Source organism: Ceratocystis lukuohia (assembly GCF_044167205.1).
Source record: "Ceratocystis lukuohia strain C4212 chromosome Unknown Supercontig9_pilon, whole genome shotgun sequence".
Lineage (NCBI taxonomy): Eukaryota > Fungi > Ascomycota > Sordariomycetes > Microascales > Ceratocystidaceae > Ceratocystis > Ceratocystis lukuohia.
Window position 1 is genome coordinate 416,926 of NW_027263528.1, and position 16,872 is coordinate 433,797.

Consider the following 16,872-nt stretch of genomic DNA (forward strand, 5'->3'; position numbering starts at 1 on the left):
TTCATGTTTGCTGCCTGCTCGGCCCAGCTTGTTCACAATGCTCTTTCAACTTATCCCTATCAACGGTCCCAATAGTATACCCCTTCCTCCCCTCCCCTCCCCTAAACCGACGTGAAACGCAATGAAAATTCAGCCATTCACCTCCCCCCTTAAGTGCAGCAAGTAAGCCAGCCAAAGTTCGCCCACCATAATCCACTGCAAATACAGAGGCTACTCGCCTGAGCCCACTAAATGGCTACGGCCTATCGGACTCAGCATATCCGTTCTTGGATAAGAAATTCTTTTTTTTTTCTCCTTTTTTTTTTTTCCCTCTTTTGCTAGGGTTAAGATAAGACAGCGCTAGTATCCATCAAGGTGGTTAGTATTTTATTTGGTACGATGCAGCTGACCAAAAAAAGATACATAGTTTGTCACCAATATCCGCCCGTGATGCAGGTACCCTTCCTGCTTGATGTCTCCGTCTCCCTACATCTCCCATCTCTTTTATTTTCCTTTCTGTTTCTTCCATTCACTCTATTACTATTCTTGCTTCCCCCTCTTTCTTGTGTCTCGCGTTTGAGCTACATTTGGCTTCCTGTTCACCTCAGACTCAGGGTCAGTGCGGTGTGTATGCATCCAGTAGTCCTGTTTCTTACTTGCAGAGTTTTTCCTCGCAACAGAACCAGGACACACACTACAGGCCCTGCGACTCTTGGCTATCCTCCCTCTTCTCTGCCCTAGACTGGTTGGTGCCCTGTCTCCGCTCTTTTACATCATCGATACAAGTCCTAATTTCGTTGTTAGCTATCGTTACTATCAAATCTTTATTTGGGTCATAGGTTCGCGCTTCAAACTCAACGGGACCGTTCTCCACTTTTATTCGTCTTTGTTCTCCTCCTCAGGCTCCAGGTGCGCGTTTTTATTTCTTCTGATGGATGAATCATTATTACAACAGCCTGTCTTGTTCTTTGTTCTTAGTATGTATACCTTTGCTCCTCACTCCCGCTGGATGCAAAGGCACCCCTTCAGACTTGGCTAGAAGTACATGAGCCATATCTCACATAAATCACATGATCTCCAACCATCCTCCAACACAGCACCACCCCTCTTCTTGTTCCCCTCCTCCCATTCCTGCGTTATTCCTTCCCACACGCCGGCGCTTATTTCATGGCCTTTCGCTTCGTTGGCTTTCCCTTGCCCTTGCCCTTTTGCCTTTGCTCGTTATAGTGTCTGCATCCAGATTCGCACGTAGTATTCACCCTCTATAATACGGTGGCTATATTACATAAGTGTCATGAGCGCAAACTGCTTGCTTATACACCAAGCCACTTGCTGTATTTAAGTCTCTTACCTATTTTCCGGCTATTACTGCATGCGCTCCACTACTACTCTGCCCGTATTGTGGCGTACTTGGTCACATTACTGTCTTTGGGGTGTCTAATACGTTCTCCCTCTTGTGCACCAAGAAAATCGTCCTTGACCCCCCCCTTATCTACTTATTATCACCAGCTCATCACCAATACTATAGCCTTGCCGTCCTACGTTTTTCTTCATACAACGATTATACACACTTCTAATTCCGTTTCCCGGTTCCTCTCTCCCATTCCACTTGAATCTTTGTCTATGAAGGGGTAGTATATCAGCAAAGCTGTCACTTGGGCCATTCCAAGTACGTGTATTACGGCAGTGCTGGCTACTACATCTTTAGGTAAGTGAGTCAGCTCCCCTAAAGGCCATATGAGACACAATGCTTTTTCTTGCCTACTGCGTCATTTTCTTGTCGACTGGCTGCCCATGCTCATTGTTCCAGAACAGTGGAATGCAATATGGGACTGGATATGCCAAACTAGGCAAATATGGATACTTAAACGAGCAGAATGGCGGAGCAGAACAAGGAGAAGGAAGGGAACCCGGCTTTGAAGGGATATTCTTCATGTTAGTTTCTGGTGTTTTTTCTTTAGCTGTCTTGTACTAGGCCGCCTGACGTCCTTTGTGTCTACTGTGCCTACGTACTGCCGAAACTGGCACCAGCACCAGCATCAGAATCAGTCAACCGGCCTGCTTGTCATGCGTGGCTCAGACTTGCCGCTATGAGAAAGTGGGAGTACTCTCTACTGATAGTAAGTTGACTAAGAGAAAGCCCTAGAAATGGGTATCAATAATAGGGTTACTCAAGGAGAGTTATTGGTTGAGATACGTTACACAAGAAGATGGGCAACTGGTTTTCAGGCAGCAACCAGAAGCGCCCACTGGCCTTAGGATCGCAGCTCTGGGCATTGGATAGGCAGATATACAGAAGGGAGTAAGTTTGGATGATTCTTTTTAGCCCGAGTAATAGCACAGCTGTGCCCGGGGGCTTTACTCGTACCAGTGATCGAGGTTTTCTATAATATACCCAGAAACTATAACTGACACATACATATTGATTGAGGGTGATATAGGTGCATGATTCATTGCATGTGATATCCGGCGTAACACGCATAGAGATGGGAAATTCCTAGAAAAGGCATTTTGAGGCCATATGAAAACTAGGAGGCTGGAGCGGCTTTGTGATAGTACAAGGACGCCGAGTGTATACTAAACATCAGCTGTTATATGGCTCTTAGGTATGCCGGACAAGATCCTACGCCTTCCAGGCTTCTGTGAAAAAGGCAAATGCCCGTGTGATGAGTCGAACAGACTATGAGCTGAACCTCCCTTTTTGGTCTCAACTTCCCCAACACCTACACTTTTACAGCATATTAAGGTGGCACAGACACCGGTTTTATGGTGGTGTGGTTTTTGAATCAAACTTTGTGGATTTAAAGCAACCCAATAATACGGTGTGGAGTCATCAATATTTTGCCCAACTACTCCAGTGCATTTGGGGGGGGGGGGGGGGGGCAACCGGTGATAAGCAAAAGCTAAGCGATGAGAGAGCTTATGAGGTGTAAGGGACATATTTTTCCCACCATGGCTATGCTTACGACTGGAGATAGACGCGCACTGTTCAGGTCCCGCTGGGCTCATCTTGGTAATTTAGCTAACATGTCAGCCCCCCGGGAAGAGGGCATCTTTCTGGAAAAGGGCCACAATGAGTCTCGGGCACCACCCGTTTATCCCATAGCTCAGGAAATCTTGTCTCATGTGGACGCACTGACTTAGAATATGATACATCCTAGTAACTGCTTTCCGATTGATATGGGTATAAGAGTGTGATGGGTAATCAATGTCCCATATCGCCAGGAATTATGAGAAATGGAGCAGAATCATGTAAGCCAATGAGATGCGTAAGAAAGAGTATAGCCAAAGGCAAACATGGAATATTGGTATCACGGCTTGGAAAGTCTTGTGAGCCCGTATGAGCTTACGACACACGCCCAAGGAATGCAGGGAGTAGTAGAAACCACTAGCTTCGAGAAGCCGCTGGCATTGAATGGAAAGGAGAGGGAGGAGGAGGGCGGCAAAGATCGTGCGTGCATGCGGCAGTGTTTTTTTTGTAGCCGTGCTTCTCTTCATCTCCATTGTATGAAGGAGAAGATCAAGGGCTTGCTGGTTTGTGACCCAGTCGTAAGGGTTGGATGGGCGATGATCGTGAGCTCCCTTGTTGTGCTATCTCCGTGTTTTCTAGTTCTGTTGTTCCTCCGTAGAGCATGTAGTTAGTTAGCTGACGCCGCACAGCTTAGGCCACTAAGTAGACTTTGCTAGTTCTGGTTGCGAATCTGGCCGGGGCGGGGCAAGTCGTGATCCGTGCATACTATTAGCATCGGGGTTCTGATTTAGCCGGTCGTTTTCAAGGGGTTCATAGATCTAGCTATAACAAGAGCCCTCGATTACCAAAAGTCTGTTTTTTGTACTTTTTGGGGCTAAGAGTGTTTTAATTCCCTGTAAGCCTTTAAAAGTGAATAATGCGTACTTTTGCGGACATCATGAAAGAGAAAGGGAGACAGGCCGTGGCCTTTTTTTTTCATTTTATTTATGCGTAGTCGTCTGCTTCCCTTTTCTCATTGAAATTGGGTATTGCAATCTATCAAGGGATGATAGACAAGAATCCGATACATTTAGCCCGGAATAAGGCCAGACCAAAGAAGCTATGTGTAAAGAAGCTAGCTGGAAAGATGCACTAGCTTCTGGGATATTCTTTGCGCGTGGTAGTCGCAGCGCAGTGCGTTGAATGACGTTGAGGCTAGGGCAAATCGTGGATTTGGGGAGTTAGGAATCTGTACGAGTGTGCTTGGCCAAAGCTTTCGCACAGTCAAGGCATAATGTACTAGTTTTTGAATAAAAAAAGTCGGAGCCTTGCTAGCGGCTATTATAATGTTGAAAGAAGAAGTGCTAAGAGGGAAGCCTTCTCTTCTCTTAACAATGAGATCGATCGAAGAATACCCTAAACATAGTTCTTGAGCCCCACCTCACTTGCCGGCATGTACCGAGCTAGGACCCTTTGCTGTTCTCAACACCTGAAATGCCGTTGTATCAAACCCAAGGCCCAGACAGGAGAGGGTACATAGAACATGCGCTATAGTGAGAGCCTTCCAGCATAATGGAAAGATGGTTGATGTGGCGGCACAGTAATATGTTTTTGGGGTGTTTTGTAGATTTTCCAAGGAACCCCCTGTAGCGCTTATGTGTTTAGTTTATGTTGTATTTTTGTACTGTATTTTTTTCTTTTTTAGTTTTCAAGTCCGTTGTCTCTAGCCTGGGATCAGTCAAATTTGTCACTTTGTTTCCTGAGATCATTAAGGAAGGGATTAGTTACAGTGAGTGACATTGGCATGTTATTTGAATGGATGGCGTCTCGGTGTTTTAGTGACTTTTTTTTTTCTTTTTTTGGAGGCGTGCTATTGAATGAACAACAGTTTATGGACAACAAACAATACGTGTTTTGGGAAACGCTGGTATGAGTTACAAGACAGACACCAGAACATAAAGGTTGACATCATGATGAATGAAGATAAATACAAGTACTGCTAGTAGTTCTTTGTGCGACTTCATTTATGGGGAAAGAGCCTTCGACTTGTGCATGCCTAAAACGAAAATACTAGCGCGTCTGGCGTTGTAGTAATTGCCATCCCATAACACCAAAAATCCAGCAAGCCTTCCCTCAATAGAACTTTCCATTTTTTTTTTGTTTTTTTCTTGCATAGAAACTAATCCAAGCGAACAGAAAACAAAGTTTGCTAAACAAGTGACAAGGAAAAAAAGCATATAAAAATCAATTAATTAAAAACACATAATCAAAGCCCCCAAAAAAAAACTCACAGTAAGCCCACCAAGTCTAGGTTCATCATTGCTTTGCTACTTTTAGAGCTGCTTACTTACTGCTTTGGTGTGTAGTTGCCCTGTGCATTTGTCCTTGACCTTGAATACTTTCTACTCTATGTCAATTACCATGTATTTCCGACAAAGGCTGTTGTTGACTTAGCTTTACTGCAACTTCCCTTTATTATATATCACTTCTTTCCTCTTTTTTGCTTTTCTTTCCATCTCCCGCTTCCCTCTCCTTAAGCCCCCACCACCTTGCGTCTCACCAAGCTCTTCTTTTCCTCGCCCAGCTTGATGTCTGGTCTGTCTGGTCCTCTCTCTCGTTTTATTTCTCTCGTCTTTTTTCCTTGATTTCTTTCTCCCTTTTCAGAGATTCTTCTTCATCCAGATAAATCTATGGCTTTCTTTTCTTCTCGTTTTTCTCTTGACTTCTTTTCTTCACCATACACCTATTTCACCATGTCTTCTCTTTCCAACTCCAACGCAAATCAGAATGCCCAAGGAGCAGAAGACGCCGCCATCGCTGCTGCTGTTTCAGCTGCCGATGCTGAGATCGCCATCCGAAATGTCCTTCTTATTGTTCTCCCCGCCCTCTGCTTTGCCTTTCTCGCTGGCATTGCCATCTGGGCATATATGCGTCACTGCCGCCGCCGCCCGAACAACCCCAATGACGTTCCGAGAGGCAGGAGCCTTGATTCGAGCTCTATAACCCGTCCTATGACTACTACTAGAGCAACTCTTATTCAAGTACCGGGACCGGTACCTACCCGCAACTACCAGTCTTCTCTCCGCTCAAATTCTACTCGTATAACCGGGCTACGGACTGAAAATACCACCCACCGCCCTGTACAAGGTCTCAATGAGTTTGGAGAAGCTCCGCCGCCGTACAACCCTCAAGTCAAGGCCGATGAGGAAGTTCTTCTCAGCCAGTGGGCTCCCGGCCACCCTTTGCCAAGTACCGAGATGCTACAGAGACAATTAGATGTACAGCGAGAATACGAGCAACAGCCTGGCCTGACTTTGGATCCAGATTTGGAGCGAGGGGAAACCTCACCCTTGCCGGCCTACGAGAGCAATACCAATACGAATGTTCCGCAAATCCCAATTATTATGGTTGAGTGTGTCGATGCCAACTCACCAACTTCTCCCCGTCCAGTTCATTTGCCATGAGTAACCACATGTTACCCAGCAAAAATAGTGGGAGAATTTCTCAATTAATATGGCCCGCTTGGGTTCTGAGTGTGCTCGCCCAGTCAAGGCTGTTGTCTTATACACAAGCACACCTTCATCTACACTACAAAAAAAAGCTGTACTCTAATGGAGTGCCGCAAGCATTGTTACATCATTTTTTGCTATTTCATAGTTCATATGGGCTGGTTCGGAGTAAGGAACAAGATGGCGTTTTTTTTCTTCTTCATGGTTGGCAACGATATCATGATTTTTGGTTTGGCGGGCTATTTTTTCTTTCATATATACACACACACACACACATACGTTCTCTCTTTCATCTGGCTTTCCCTTCCTTTCCTGTTTACTCCCTATTTTTCTCTTGCAGGTATTTACGAAGTCCATGTATATTAATGGTACTTTTCCTACGTTGAACTTAGTAATCGACAAATTCTCTTGCATCGTGCAAGTTGATGTAGTTACCCTTATGTCCAGTCTGAACTGTCAAAAATAAACTCATACACTAAAAATAGACCATTAATGATAAGCGACTTTGCCTTGTGCCTGGAATGGTTCGATCCTTGCCTATGCTGTTTTTTTCTTTTTTTTTCCTGTAGGACAAGGCTGAGGTTCTGCCAGTGCTACTAAACAACTTTTAAGTGGGATCCGGGAGAAGGCTGACAATCATTTACATGCCCAACGACAACCAGCCCTTATACGCCTTGTACTTGGACTTGAAACCACATCAGGAAAGCAAAGACAATAAACTACGACCATGCCTCGTGCTATTAGAGGTAAGGCTTTGAAAACTTGAATCTTCCAGTTATCCAATGGCATCCCTTCGTATCTAACATCACCAAGGCGTTCTGGTCGAATGCGACCCTTCCATCAAGTCCATCATCGTCAATATTGATAGCGCTCGCCACGATTTCATCATTGAGGATTTAGATGAAAATCGAGTTGTCATCAAGGAGAACATGGTTGCGGTTTTGAAGGAAAAGCTGGAACAGGTATGAGTCAGATCTGAGGGCCTGGACATATGGTTCGTTTGCTAACCGCTTTTGGCCCCAACAACACAGCGTCTTAAGGAGACCCAGCAAGCCATCGAAGACTCTGGCTCGGAGTAGGACGCAAAGAGACTCGGGGATTCAATTGTGTTGTCTTTCTCGGCTCTAATATGACAAGAATATGTAGTTTCACCCGTATTTGCCAAGTGGTTGGGCCATGCTGGACGCAACGGAACAGCAGCATGGATCAAACTCATGGCATGGTAATGTTTATATGGCGATTTATTCAGCTACATAAGTACAGTTATAGTCCTTATTGAGACGAGGCAACAAATTGTGGCCGTCCTAACATCTCCCGCTCCCTCTTGTCCTTCAGTAATTCCACCTTTCCACTATAGTTTTTCAAACTTGGGTTTCTTCTTGGTGAAGCCAGAAAGAAGTGATGACTTGAAATCAGACGACTGCAAAGCAGCTCCGTTCCAAACTGCCGTGAAACGCAGGTCTAAAGATTAATTTATATTGTTAGTTACCGTCGATGCTATAGAAATATGGCGGATCTAGGCAGAAAATAAAAAAAGAGAAGAAAAGGCAAAAAAATAAAAAAAATAAAAAAAATACTCACTGTCTTCTACAGAGTGATCGCGCGCGTGCTGGAGAATCTCCTTGGTGCCCTGTACAGCAACTGGACTCTTCTCTGCGATTAAAGTGGCCAATCCAATCGCCTGGACCAGCGCCTCTGATTTGGATAGGCAGACTTTGCTGACAAAGCCCACGCGCTCAGCCTCCTCGGCGCCAAAGTCACGGGCCGTAAAGCATACCTCGCGGACCCAGCTCTGACTGCCAACAATCTTAGGCAGCCGTGCCAGCGAGCCGATGTCTGCTGCCATTCCAATGTCTACTTCCTTGACGGCGAAGCGCACATCGGTCGTACAGAAGCGTACATCAGCACAGCAGGCAATATCGATTCCTAATCCAACACAGATGCCATGTAGCACTGCCACTACCGGCTTGCCTACTGTATCCATGCTCGAAATGCAGTCTTGGAATTCGCCAATATGGCCACGCAGCACCGTCGCAGCTCGTGCTACATCCTGGCCGTCCAGTCCAGCCAGGGGCCCTTCGGTGGCGGCTTTCACGTCCAGGCCAGAAGTAAAGGCGCGTTCGCCGGCGCCCGAGAGCACGACGGAGCGCACGTTGGGGTCGCGTGCAAGGCGGCGGAATATAGAGCCAAATTCAAGCCACACAGGCTCACTAAAGGCGTTGTGCTTCGAGGGCCGGTGGATTTCAACGTGCGCAACAAAGAGGTTGGGCTGTGTGACACGGAAAAATTCATAGTCCTCGTAGCCAGCAAAAGGCTCTTCGGAGAGCATAACTGGCCTTGGTCCAGGTGGGGAAAGCGGGCCGGAGCCCGAAGGTGGCGGAGGGGGTGCGTTGGACGCCATGTTGTACACAAGATTCCGAGGTATTAGTATGATGGTGTTTAGGCGCAATATACCAAGTTGAGAAGGCGACACTGGTAGATGGATTCCCAATCTTATCGTAATAGAGGGGAGCTAAGTATCGATGAAAAAGGGAGCTTAAGTGTTGCAGTAGTTAGCCGATTTGCTGTGAAAAGAAGAATTAGGGATGAAAAGCATAAAAGCGCATGAGAAACTACGATGCGCTGGCGAGCATGCAAAAGCGCACTTTAATATCTTACCCATCATCTCAGCCCTAGCTCTTTTAGACGTGTCATACTATATGATATATGGGTTTCACTAAATTGCAACCATGCATGTCCCGAAGCCGAGGTCCAACCCCAACTAGGCTACCAAAACAACAATTGGCAGAATCAAGAGGCCAAACATGCCTAGGATATCAATTGACTTTTTACAGCTTAGTTTGCCTTCTTATTCAACAAGCCATAGTTGGAGATTGAATCTAATAGACATCCAAGTTAGGTAGAGGATATCCCCAGTATTGTCTCTATTGCGGTTAATTGCATATCGGGATATTGACAAACAACAACTGATTGATTAGATAAAAGATCGCATCCATAGATTTTATGCTGTTGCTTCTCTCCTGTCCTTGTAAAGAAGAAAAAAATTCCTCACAGCTAACTAGCTTTAGGGATTCAAGGTCTAATGTTCAATCTTGACTTCATCGCCAAATGACATGCTACATGTTTCCACTAATGTTACGACGGATGTAGGGAGCAACTTATTGAGAAAAAAAATTAAAAGATAAACCAGAGGCACGACAAAGCAAACACCCTCAACAGTCTGGTGCGAAAAGAAATAATAAAAAAAAGAACATCAAGAAAGTTTATACACATAGCTAACCGCCAAGTATACCAAGCGAGTCCAGGATGACTCGACTTCCTGTAGCATAAGAGGGCTTTCCAAATTCCCGCCCTCTAAAGAAAAAAAAATGACACTCAACTCCCGCTACCTCATCTTCTTAACATATTTACAGCAGAATGGCGCTGAGAATTGTGACCATGAGGGCCACACCACTGACGGCGACGCCTGAAGCGATGATCTGAGAGCCAGCGTTGGGGTCGCCGCTAGAGGAAGAAGATGAGGACGAAGAGGAAGAGGAGGAAGTGGAAGTACCGTTCTTGTCAGCATCAGTGGAGTTAGAAGTAGACAATCCTGAGTCGCCGTTGGTCTGCGAGCCGGTAGTGCTGAGACCCTGTCCAGTACCAGCACCCTTAGACATGTAGGTGGCGGCCTTAGCGGGCATGTCAGGGATGATGGCAGGATCCACCTCCCAGGTGGCGTCCTGAGTGGGGCAAGCAACAGCGTGGGTGGTGCTGGCGGCACCAGCAGCATCGGTGGGAGCAGCGTAGGAAGACAGAGCCTTGGAATATGAGGTGAACTCGTCGAGCTCTTCAACCTTGGAGTTATCAATCTTGACAATTCCGTACTTGTTATCCTCCATGCTGTACTCGTAGACAATACCGCCAGAGTAGACACTAGTCATGTTGTTGCTCATCAGAGACTCGAGCTCTTTAAAGTTACGCTTGTTGGTGTTGCATCCGTACTCAGACAGGCTATGATCGCAGAAACCGTTAATTTCGTGTTTTTTCCGGATTTTGGTTAAAGCAATAAATAGACTTACAAAATAGGCAGGCCGTAGTCAGTAAAGTTCTTAACCTTGACGTCCCAGCCGGACTCGATAAAGTTGGACGTGCACCAAGAATAGTCGTTCTAAAGAAATTACGATTAGTATGCTAGAATTTGCAACCAGCCAAATAATACTTACGAAGGCGAAGAAGTCGGAGCGGATATTGTCAGGGCCACAGTTCATGTACATGGCAGTCTGCATGCGGTTGGAGCTAACGTCGGCAGCGGAATAGCCGACTGGCACAGCACGCAGGCTGCGGGCCTTCATGTAGGCCTTCATATCACGGCCGACAGCCTTGACATAGGGCGCAGATCTGGTAGTACCCTCCTCGTCGTTAATAACTTCGTTACCGGAGAAGAAAGCCAGAACGTTGGTGTACTTGGCGAAAGCCTCGACAGTGGCGAAGACGTTTTGCAAGTAGGCGGCGTTGTATGAGAGAGCAGGTTGAGCACGGTTGATTGAATAGGCGGGAGTGTTGACGTCAAGAACCAGGTAGATGCCAGCATCGGCCAGGGCCTGCATGCAAGTGTCATGGTTGGCAGTGTTGTCGACCGTGTAAACACGGACAGTGTTGATCCCCAGCTTCTTGAACTCCTTGATATCGCGAGTGCAAATGTCCTTGTCAGCAAGGGGATCAATGTTGGCAGAAGAACCACCGGGCTGGTAGTCGATACCACGGATGAAGAATCGCTTCTTGTCCGCATAGAAGGCTGTGGGGGTTGGCAAAATTAATTACTGTTCTCTTCTAGTGGGGGATGTAGATTCAAAAGACTTACCGTTGCCAGTGACAGTGACAGTGGGCAGAGTAGTAGCACGACGGGACAGGCCATTGGGAGCATCGGCACCGATAGGAACGGCAGCCGAGGCCAGGGTAGCGGCAGCAAAGATGGAAAGAGAGTACTTCATTTTGGCGACAAGTTAAATGTGCGGGTGAATGAGATTGAAGAAAGAAAAAGAAAACAGAAAAAACGACGTCACAGCTCAGCAAAGAAGAGGTATCTCAGAAATCTAGAGAGCGATTGATGGGCGCTGGTTCGGGTTGTCAAGGGCAATAAAAAGAGACAAAACGACTGATCGAAGAAGAAAGAGTCAAAAAGAAGAAGAAATCCAATAACGAGAGAATTGGACGAAATCGTTCTTGCCCGAGTTTATCAGCGAACTTCAGACAAAGAAGAAGAAAATAAAATATTAGAGAAGAACAAGAAAGCAATGCTGAGGAGGAAAAAGTAGAAGAGAAGAAAAAGAAGTGTCCAGCGAAATAAAGAAGAGAGGGAAGAAGGAAAGAAATACGGGAGGAAGGAAGCAGGCGGATAGATAAATAGGGACATAAATAAATAAAAATAAGTAAGTACCTGACGATGGCGCCAGCACTGCTTATTCCTAGCAGGTACCTGAAAACTTGCTTACTTGCACTTTTCGAACGGCACAGTGGAGGAAGGAGGTTTCGCGCGCATCATTGGGTTCTGTTAACGTCACTTCCCAGCTCCACACCGACCCAGCGCTGGTGGTAATTGCAGTTTACAACCACCCCCATTAAACATTAAGACCAGCATTGGCATTAGCCTACAACCAAGTGACAACCGCCGCCCAGAGCCCAAGGCTTTGCCTCCTATCTCCCCATCTCCCCCCCATCAGGAAGGAAGGGGCCTGCCTCTAGAAGATCACAGCACAGCCCTCAGCGTCCTTGAAACTTTCCCTCACTTTCATGCTTGGCCGGCCCAGGCCTGCTCTGCTGGCTGAGCCCGTCCCGGTCTAATTGGCCTTGATTACTTGTCTTGGTGTGTGGCTCTACTTTCTAGCAGGAATGATGAAGACGTGCAAGGAAAGCAAAAACGCAAGTCAGGGAAAGAGATCCCTTCATCCTGCTATTCTTGCCCTACTCGCAGGCCTCGTTGGCAATTTGGGGGTACAGCAAATAATTGCAGGCAAAAAGACATTATCATTTACAGGTATGCCCCCAGTTGCGTGCTCCAGACTGTCGCAGGTGCACCTGTAGCCGCAGCGTATTTGGAGAGTAGTAGTGACGCTGCACGCTGTAGCAAGGCTATGTTAGCTTTGCTTGTTTCTTCCTGCACTTGCCCTACCTCCCTTCCTTCTTTCCCTAAATTTTTTATCTCCAGTTGAAGGCCTCCCTCGACTCTCTCCCTGGATCTTGCCTCATTTCTTCGTTGGAGATCTTTATCCTTTCCTTTATCTCTTCTTTTGTTCTTTCCATATATAGCCACACGATTATCTGCTTGTACTTCCGTGCTTTCTTCTTTGTTGTTTCTGCCAAGACATTGCTATCGAAATCAAAGAGAGAACAAAAGGAACAATTAGTAGATGAGAAAAAGAATGACAACGCCAAGCCCAGCCAAGCAAAGAGAAGAATGAGAGAACAGAAACAGAAACAGCAGCAGCAACAAGGCCACCCCCACTGCTGGTCCTTTGTCGTTGTTGCCGTCGTCAATCGGGGCTAGGGGGGGGCTCCCCAGCAAACCAAGCTTTTCTTGTGCACTTCTATAATGGCAGCGTGAGGATTTTAGCGCGCTTCGACCACGCTTGTTCTCTGAAAGTACCAAACTGCGTATCCTAAGCGCATGATGGTACCTTGGGGGTACATTCGTATCCAGGGGCATGCTCCAAGGCAAAGTGCACCAGGGGTGAGCGACGGGCCGGGCTTTTATTTCTCACCCACTTATAGACATTATTTTAGTGGGCTTCTCATCTACGACGCTTTATTTTTTCCTGTGTGGTTTCTGTTACTCGGTTTCGGTCAATCAGACAAGACAAGCAAGTAGAAAGAAACTACAGGTGCAATCAAGAAAGCTCATGGCGATAACACACAAAGTGCCTGCTGCAAGCATAGGAAAGAATACTGGATGAGCAAAGAGTTTTGCGCGGTGAGAGAGGCTGGAACAAGAGGATTAAATCAGTCATTTTTACTCCATCGTGCTTTTAGTTTTATATATTTTATCTCTTGATTTTATTTTTATTTCCCTTCTAGTCCTTGTTTTTCAAATAGACCCCTGTCTTCTCCTGATTGGCCACATGGTGCTAGCTGAAGATGCTTTATTTACCAACTTTCGCTCTCCTCCGTGAACCAGTAGGCTAAGTTTCTTTTCTCTCAGTGCACTACGCCTTGTATTTTTATGCTTTTGCAGTCACAATTTCATGCCAGTGATTTAATGATCTCATGTTTCATGGTGAAAAAGAAAAAAAACATCTCGTACTGTTTTTTTTTTTTTTTTTGCTTCTGTAATGTTGTGTCAGCGTGCGGGTCAATGCCTTGATGTGCGAGTCTTTCGCGTTTTAGGGGCGAAACTGCGTTTAGGTCCTAAACAAGGTGATCAGGTGGGAAAGAAGCGGTTCATGTTAACCCTAACCCTTCGCCTATTATCAAACATATCAACATCAGCAGTGGTTTCAACTGCCCAAATCACAAAAACACGCACAAATGAAACATGTATCGATGTATCGATCTCTCATGCCCGCATCGCTTGGAAACAGAACAGGAACTCCTAATTCCATACACAGTTGAATGGTGTTTTTTCGTTCCTTTTTTTCTCTTTCTTTTCCCTTTTTGCAATACGGAAACAGTTTCAGTTCTAGCCTACATTATCAAAATTAGACGAGAAGGCTCTAAAAGCTGAAGCTTCTACAAAAAACAGACCTAGTTTCAAGTCAACAATGAAGTCATCAAACGATCCACTGAAAGAAATAACAGTGTCTGTATCAGCGACGAGAAGCAGAACTTGTGTGACGGAGGTCACGTGCTATCACCAAACTGGCGTTTCTTTTGAACCGCCGGTTTAATCGTGCGTTTCCCCCCAACTTCGCCCCCAGAGACTTTCTTTCATTTTAGTGCACATTGAAACAAAGCCCCCAACTAGAGGATGAATACGATGTAGTCAATACGAAGAATGGTGACCCAGGATTCATCGCTGTTCTTCAGCCTGCCCCTGTGAAATGTAGGATGCCTTCTATCGATTTGGTTGTGTGGTTTCTCTTCTGCCTGTTGATATTGCTGAAACGGCCTGCACTAATATGATCAGCGAAACAGCAAGCCGAAGCAGAGAAAGCTTGTCCGAAGCGGGTGGCTGTGCTTGTGGGTTTATTGTGCTACGAATATGACCTACCCCTTGTTTGTCTAGCCTCAACTGGCTGCTTTAGCATGGAATGTTCCCCTCTCCCTCACTCGGTATGAGTTTCATGTGGCTGTACTATCCCCGCCCCCATGCTCCCACAAGGCAAACTAATCTAACAAGATTGCGCTGGCTTGCGTGGCAGTAATTATCCATAGAGGCTCTCTCCGCTCCATTTATAGACATATTTGCTCACGCCATTCGTCTAGCTTCTGAATCCGACATGCGATTCTCTTCATTCTCAATTCCCTTTTTTTCCCTTTTTCAACCTTGACTGTTGCAATGTTGCCTATTTACTGTTATTGCCTTAACTTTGCCATCAAGTTGTTCCCTCGATTTGCATGTTAAGCCAATGTTCTAATGTGAAGCAACGCAGTAGGTTGGCGTTGTGGCCCCTCCCTTACCCCTTGTTCAAAACGGACCTTCTTCCCTCTTCTCCAGGTGTCGATCCATCAGAATTGCCGCCCATCTCTTGGCTTTCCTCGGTTGATGTAGGAGACACTGCCAAGAGCCGTCACCCATGAGGGATTGCTTGACTTGCCTTGTATTGCGTTAAGTCATCGTCGTCGTCATTCTATTTTTTTTTCGGATTCTTTTTTTCTGTATAGGCACATCTACAAGGCTGAGATGTCGTTCATCGAAGGTCGCGTGGCCCAATGGCAAGGCGTTTGACTACGAATCAAAAGATTGTGGGTTCGAATCCCATCGTGATCATCCTAGACTCTATGAAGGGCTCAATTTTACAATTTGCATCCCATTAATTTTTATTTTTACTTTTATTTTTGCAAAAAAGGGGGCGGTTCGATATCAGCAATTGTTGAAAATCACATGATGCTCAACTCTCCCTCTTACAACCCTCGGGGGGGTACCTTTGAGGTCTGGCGCCTCCCCTTCTTCCGGGCTGCTAGAGGACGACGCCTATGACACTGATAAGCGTCTTTCATTCTTTTCTTTTTCTTTGACTCTGTCATGGATTCTGACAATGAGCTGTGGAGCCTTGAGGCCGCTCTTGCCCAACTTTGAGGAACAACCTCGTCGTCGACTCGCCCCCTTTTTCACGACAACTTTCGCGATCGCCAACTCCTCATCGCCACAACACCACTCCAACTCAAGGAGTTCACCTTCACGCTCAGGACTGAGTATTTGAGAGTTCACACAGTCCACACCTTTTTCTTATGTTTTGTTTTTTCTCGCGCTCCTCTGTCCTCGGACAGACTGGTGACTGTGGCAGGTCACTAGAAAGGGGGCTGCCTTAGGTCACATCCACACCGCATGAGGCAGCGGCCACTAGGGCGGTGGAAGGATAGACCATGAGCCCTCGGATGCTCACACAGTATGGTTGACTTTCTCGTCGCTTGACGGGATGCCCAGACTGCACTGGAATCTGTTGTCTTGTCTCCATGATCTTCATGGCTTCAGGACACATAGCAGATTTTTCAGAGGAACGAATGTTTGTGGGGAAGTTGGGAGTCGATTCCACTTCTGGGTTTAGGGTTTGTCTGGGGTTTTTGTCGGTGGGGAAAGGGGGATGTGGAAAGTGGAAAATGGGAAAACCAAAGGTGTTGCAGCAGCCACGCATAGAAGGACAAAACCACTGTACTCCGCCGGGGCCTACCCCCCGTGCCGACAGCCGGGGGCCTTTTAGACTAGTTTTTACACGGGGCCTCCACCAACCAAAAATATCAGGTAACCAATCCTAGAACCCGACAGGTACGCCCTCGGGCCGCGCTATACAGAGACCCTCCTGGCTATATTGCTGGACCCTAAAAAGTCATAGGAGAAGGTTGAAGTCTATGCGTTCCTGTCACTGCGGACCGCCCGGGAGGTGCTCCCGGCCGGAAGGCCGTCGTATTACGGTGAAATAGCTGTAGGTAGACGTTAAATAGTACAATCAATCAACAATCAACAATCAAATCACATGATGCTATTTTTTTGGCCCCTCTATGCGAGGCGAATAGCTGGTGTCATGTCACATCAGTTACATTCCTTGTCTGAGAAAAAAAAGGGGATAAAGGACTGGGACTTGGAGGACTAGGAGATGTCTAGACTTAACATGCATTTATGGCCCAAGGCCTTGTCAAAACTCTGGTAATGTTGTAGCAGTCACGTAATTGATCGTAGTGTAAGGGTGCACATATAAGAAACATGCAGTAGCCTCTCCTCTTTTTGTAATACTTTGTAGACGAGCCAAAAGTCCTTAGCTTCCTAAAATCGACCCTGCTTCTGAAAGTGTGGCATGCGGT

The 16,872-nt window shown here is 46.3% G+C and overlaps 4 protein-coding genes across 4 annotated transcripts; 2 read left to right on the forward strand and 2 right to left on the reverse strand.

The window, feature by feature from the left end:
- Window positions 1-5,682: 5,682 nt before the first annotated feature.
- Window positions 5,683-6,393, forward strand: HOO65_090088 (uncharacterized protein; the record flags this gene model as incomplete). The annotated part of the gene is made up of 1 exon (XM_071001599.1): window positions 5,683-6,393. One exon carries the CDS (start codon window positions 5,683-5,685, stop codon window positions 6,391-6,393), a length of 711 nt encoding a protein of 236 aa, XP_070855974.1.
- A 772-nt stretch (window positions 6,394-7,165) lies between these two features.
- Window positions 7,166-7,517, forward strand: HOO65_090089 (RNA polymerase II transcription factor B subunit5; the record flags this gene model as incomplete). Its single annotated transcript, XM_071004631.1, has 3 exons — window positions 7,166-7,184; window positions 7,252-7,400; window positions 7,470-7,517. 3 exons carry the CDS (start codon window positions 7,166-7,168, stop codon window positions 7,515-7,517), a joined length of 216 nt encoding a protein of 71 aa, XP_070855975.1.
- A 272-nt stretch (window positions 7,518-7,789) lies between these two features.
- On the reverse strand, window positions 7,790-8,839 carry HOO65_090090 (Delta(3 5)-Delta(2 4)-dienoyl-CoA isomerase mitochondrial; the record flags this gene model as incomplete). Its single annotated transcript, XM_071004571.1, has 2 exons — window positions 7,790-7,899; window positions 8,020-8,839. 2 exons carry the CDS (start codon window positions 8,837-8,839, stop codon window positions 7,790-7,792), a joined length of 930 nt encoding a protein of 309 aa, XP_070855976.1.
- Window positions 8,840-9,845: 1,006 nt separating this feature from the next.
- Window positions 9,846-11,411, reverse strand: HOO65_090091 (1 3-beta-glucanosyltransferase gel1; the record flags this gene model as incomplete). The annotated part of the gene is made up of 4 exons (XM_071004513.1): window positions 9,846-10,431; window positions 10,500-10,588; window positions 10,644-11,215; window positions 11,282-11,411. 4 exons carry the CDS (start codon window positions 11,409-11,411, stop codon window positions 9,846-9,848), a joined length of 1,377 nt encoding a protein of 458 aa, XP_070855977.1.
- Between the last annotated feature and the right edge of the window lie 5,461 nt (window positions 11,412-16,872).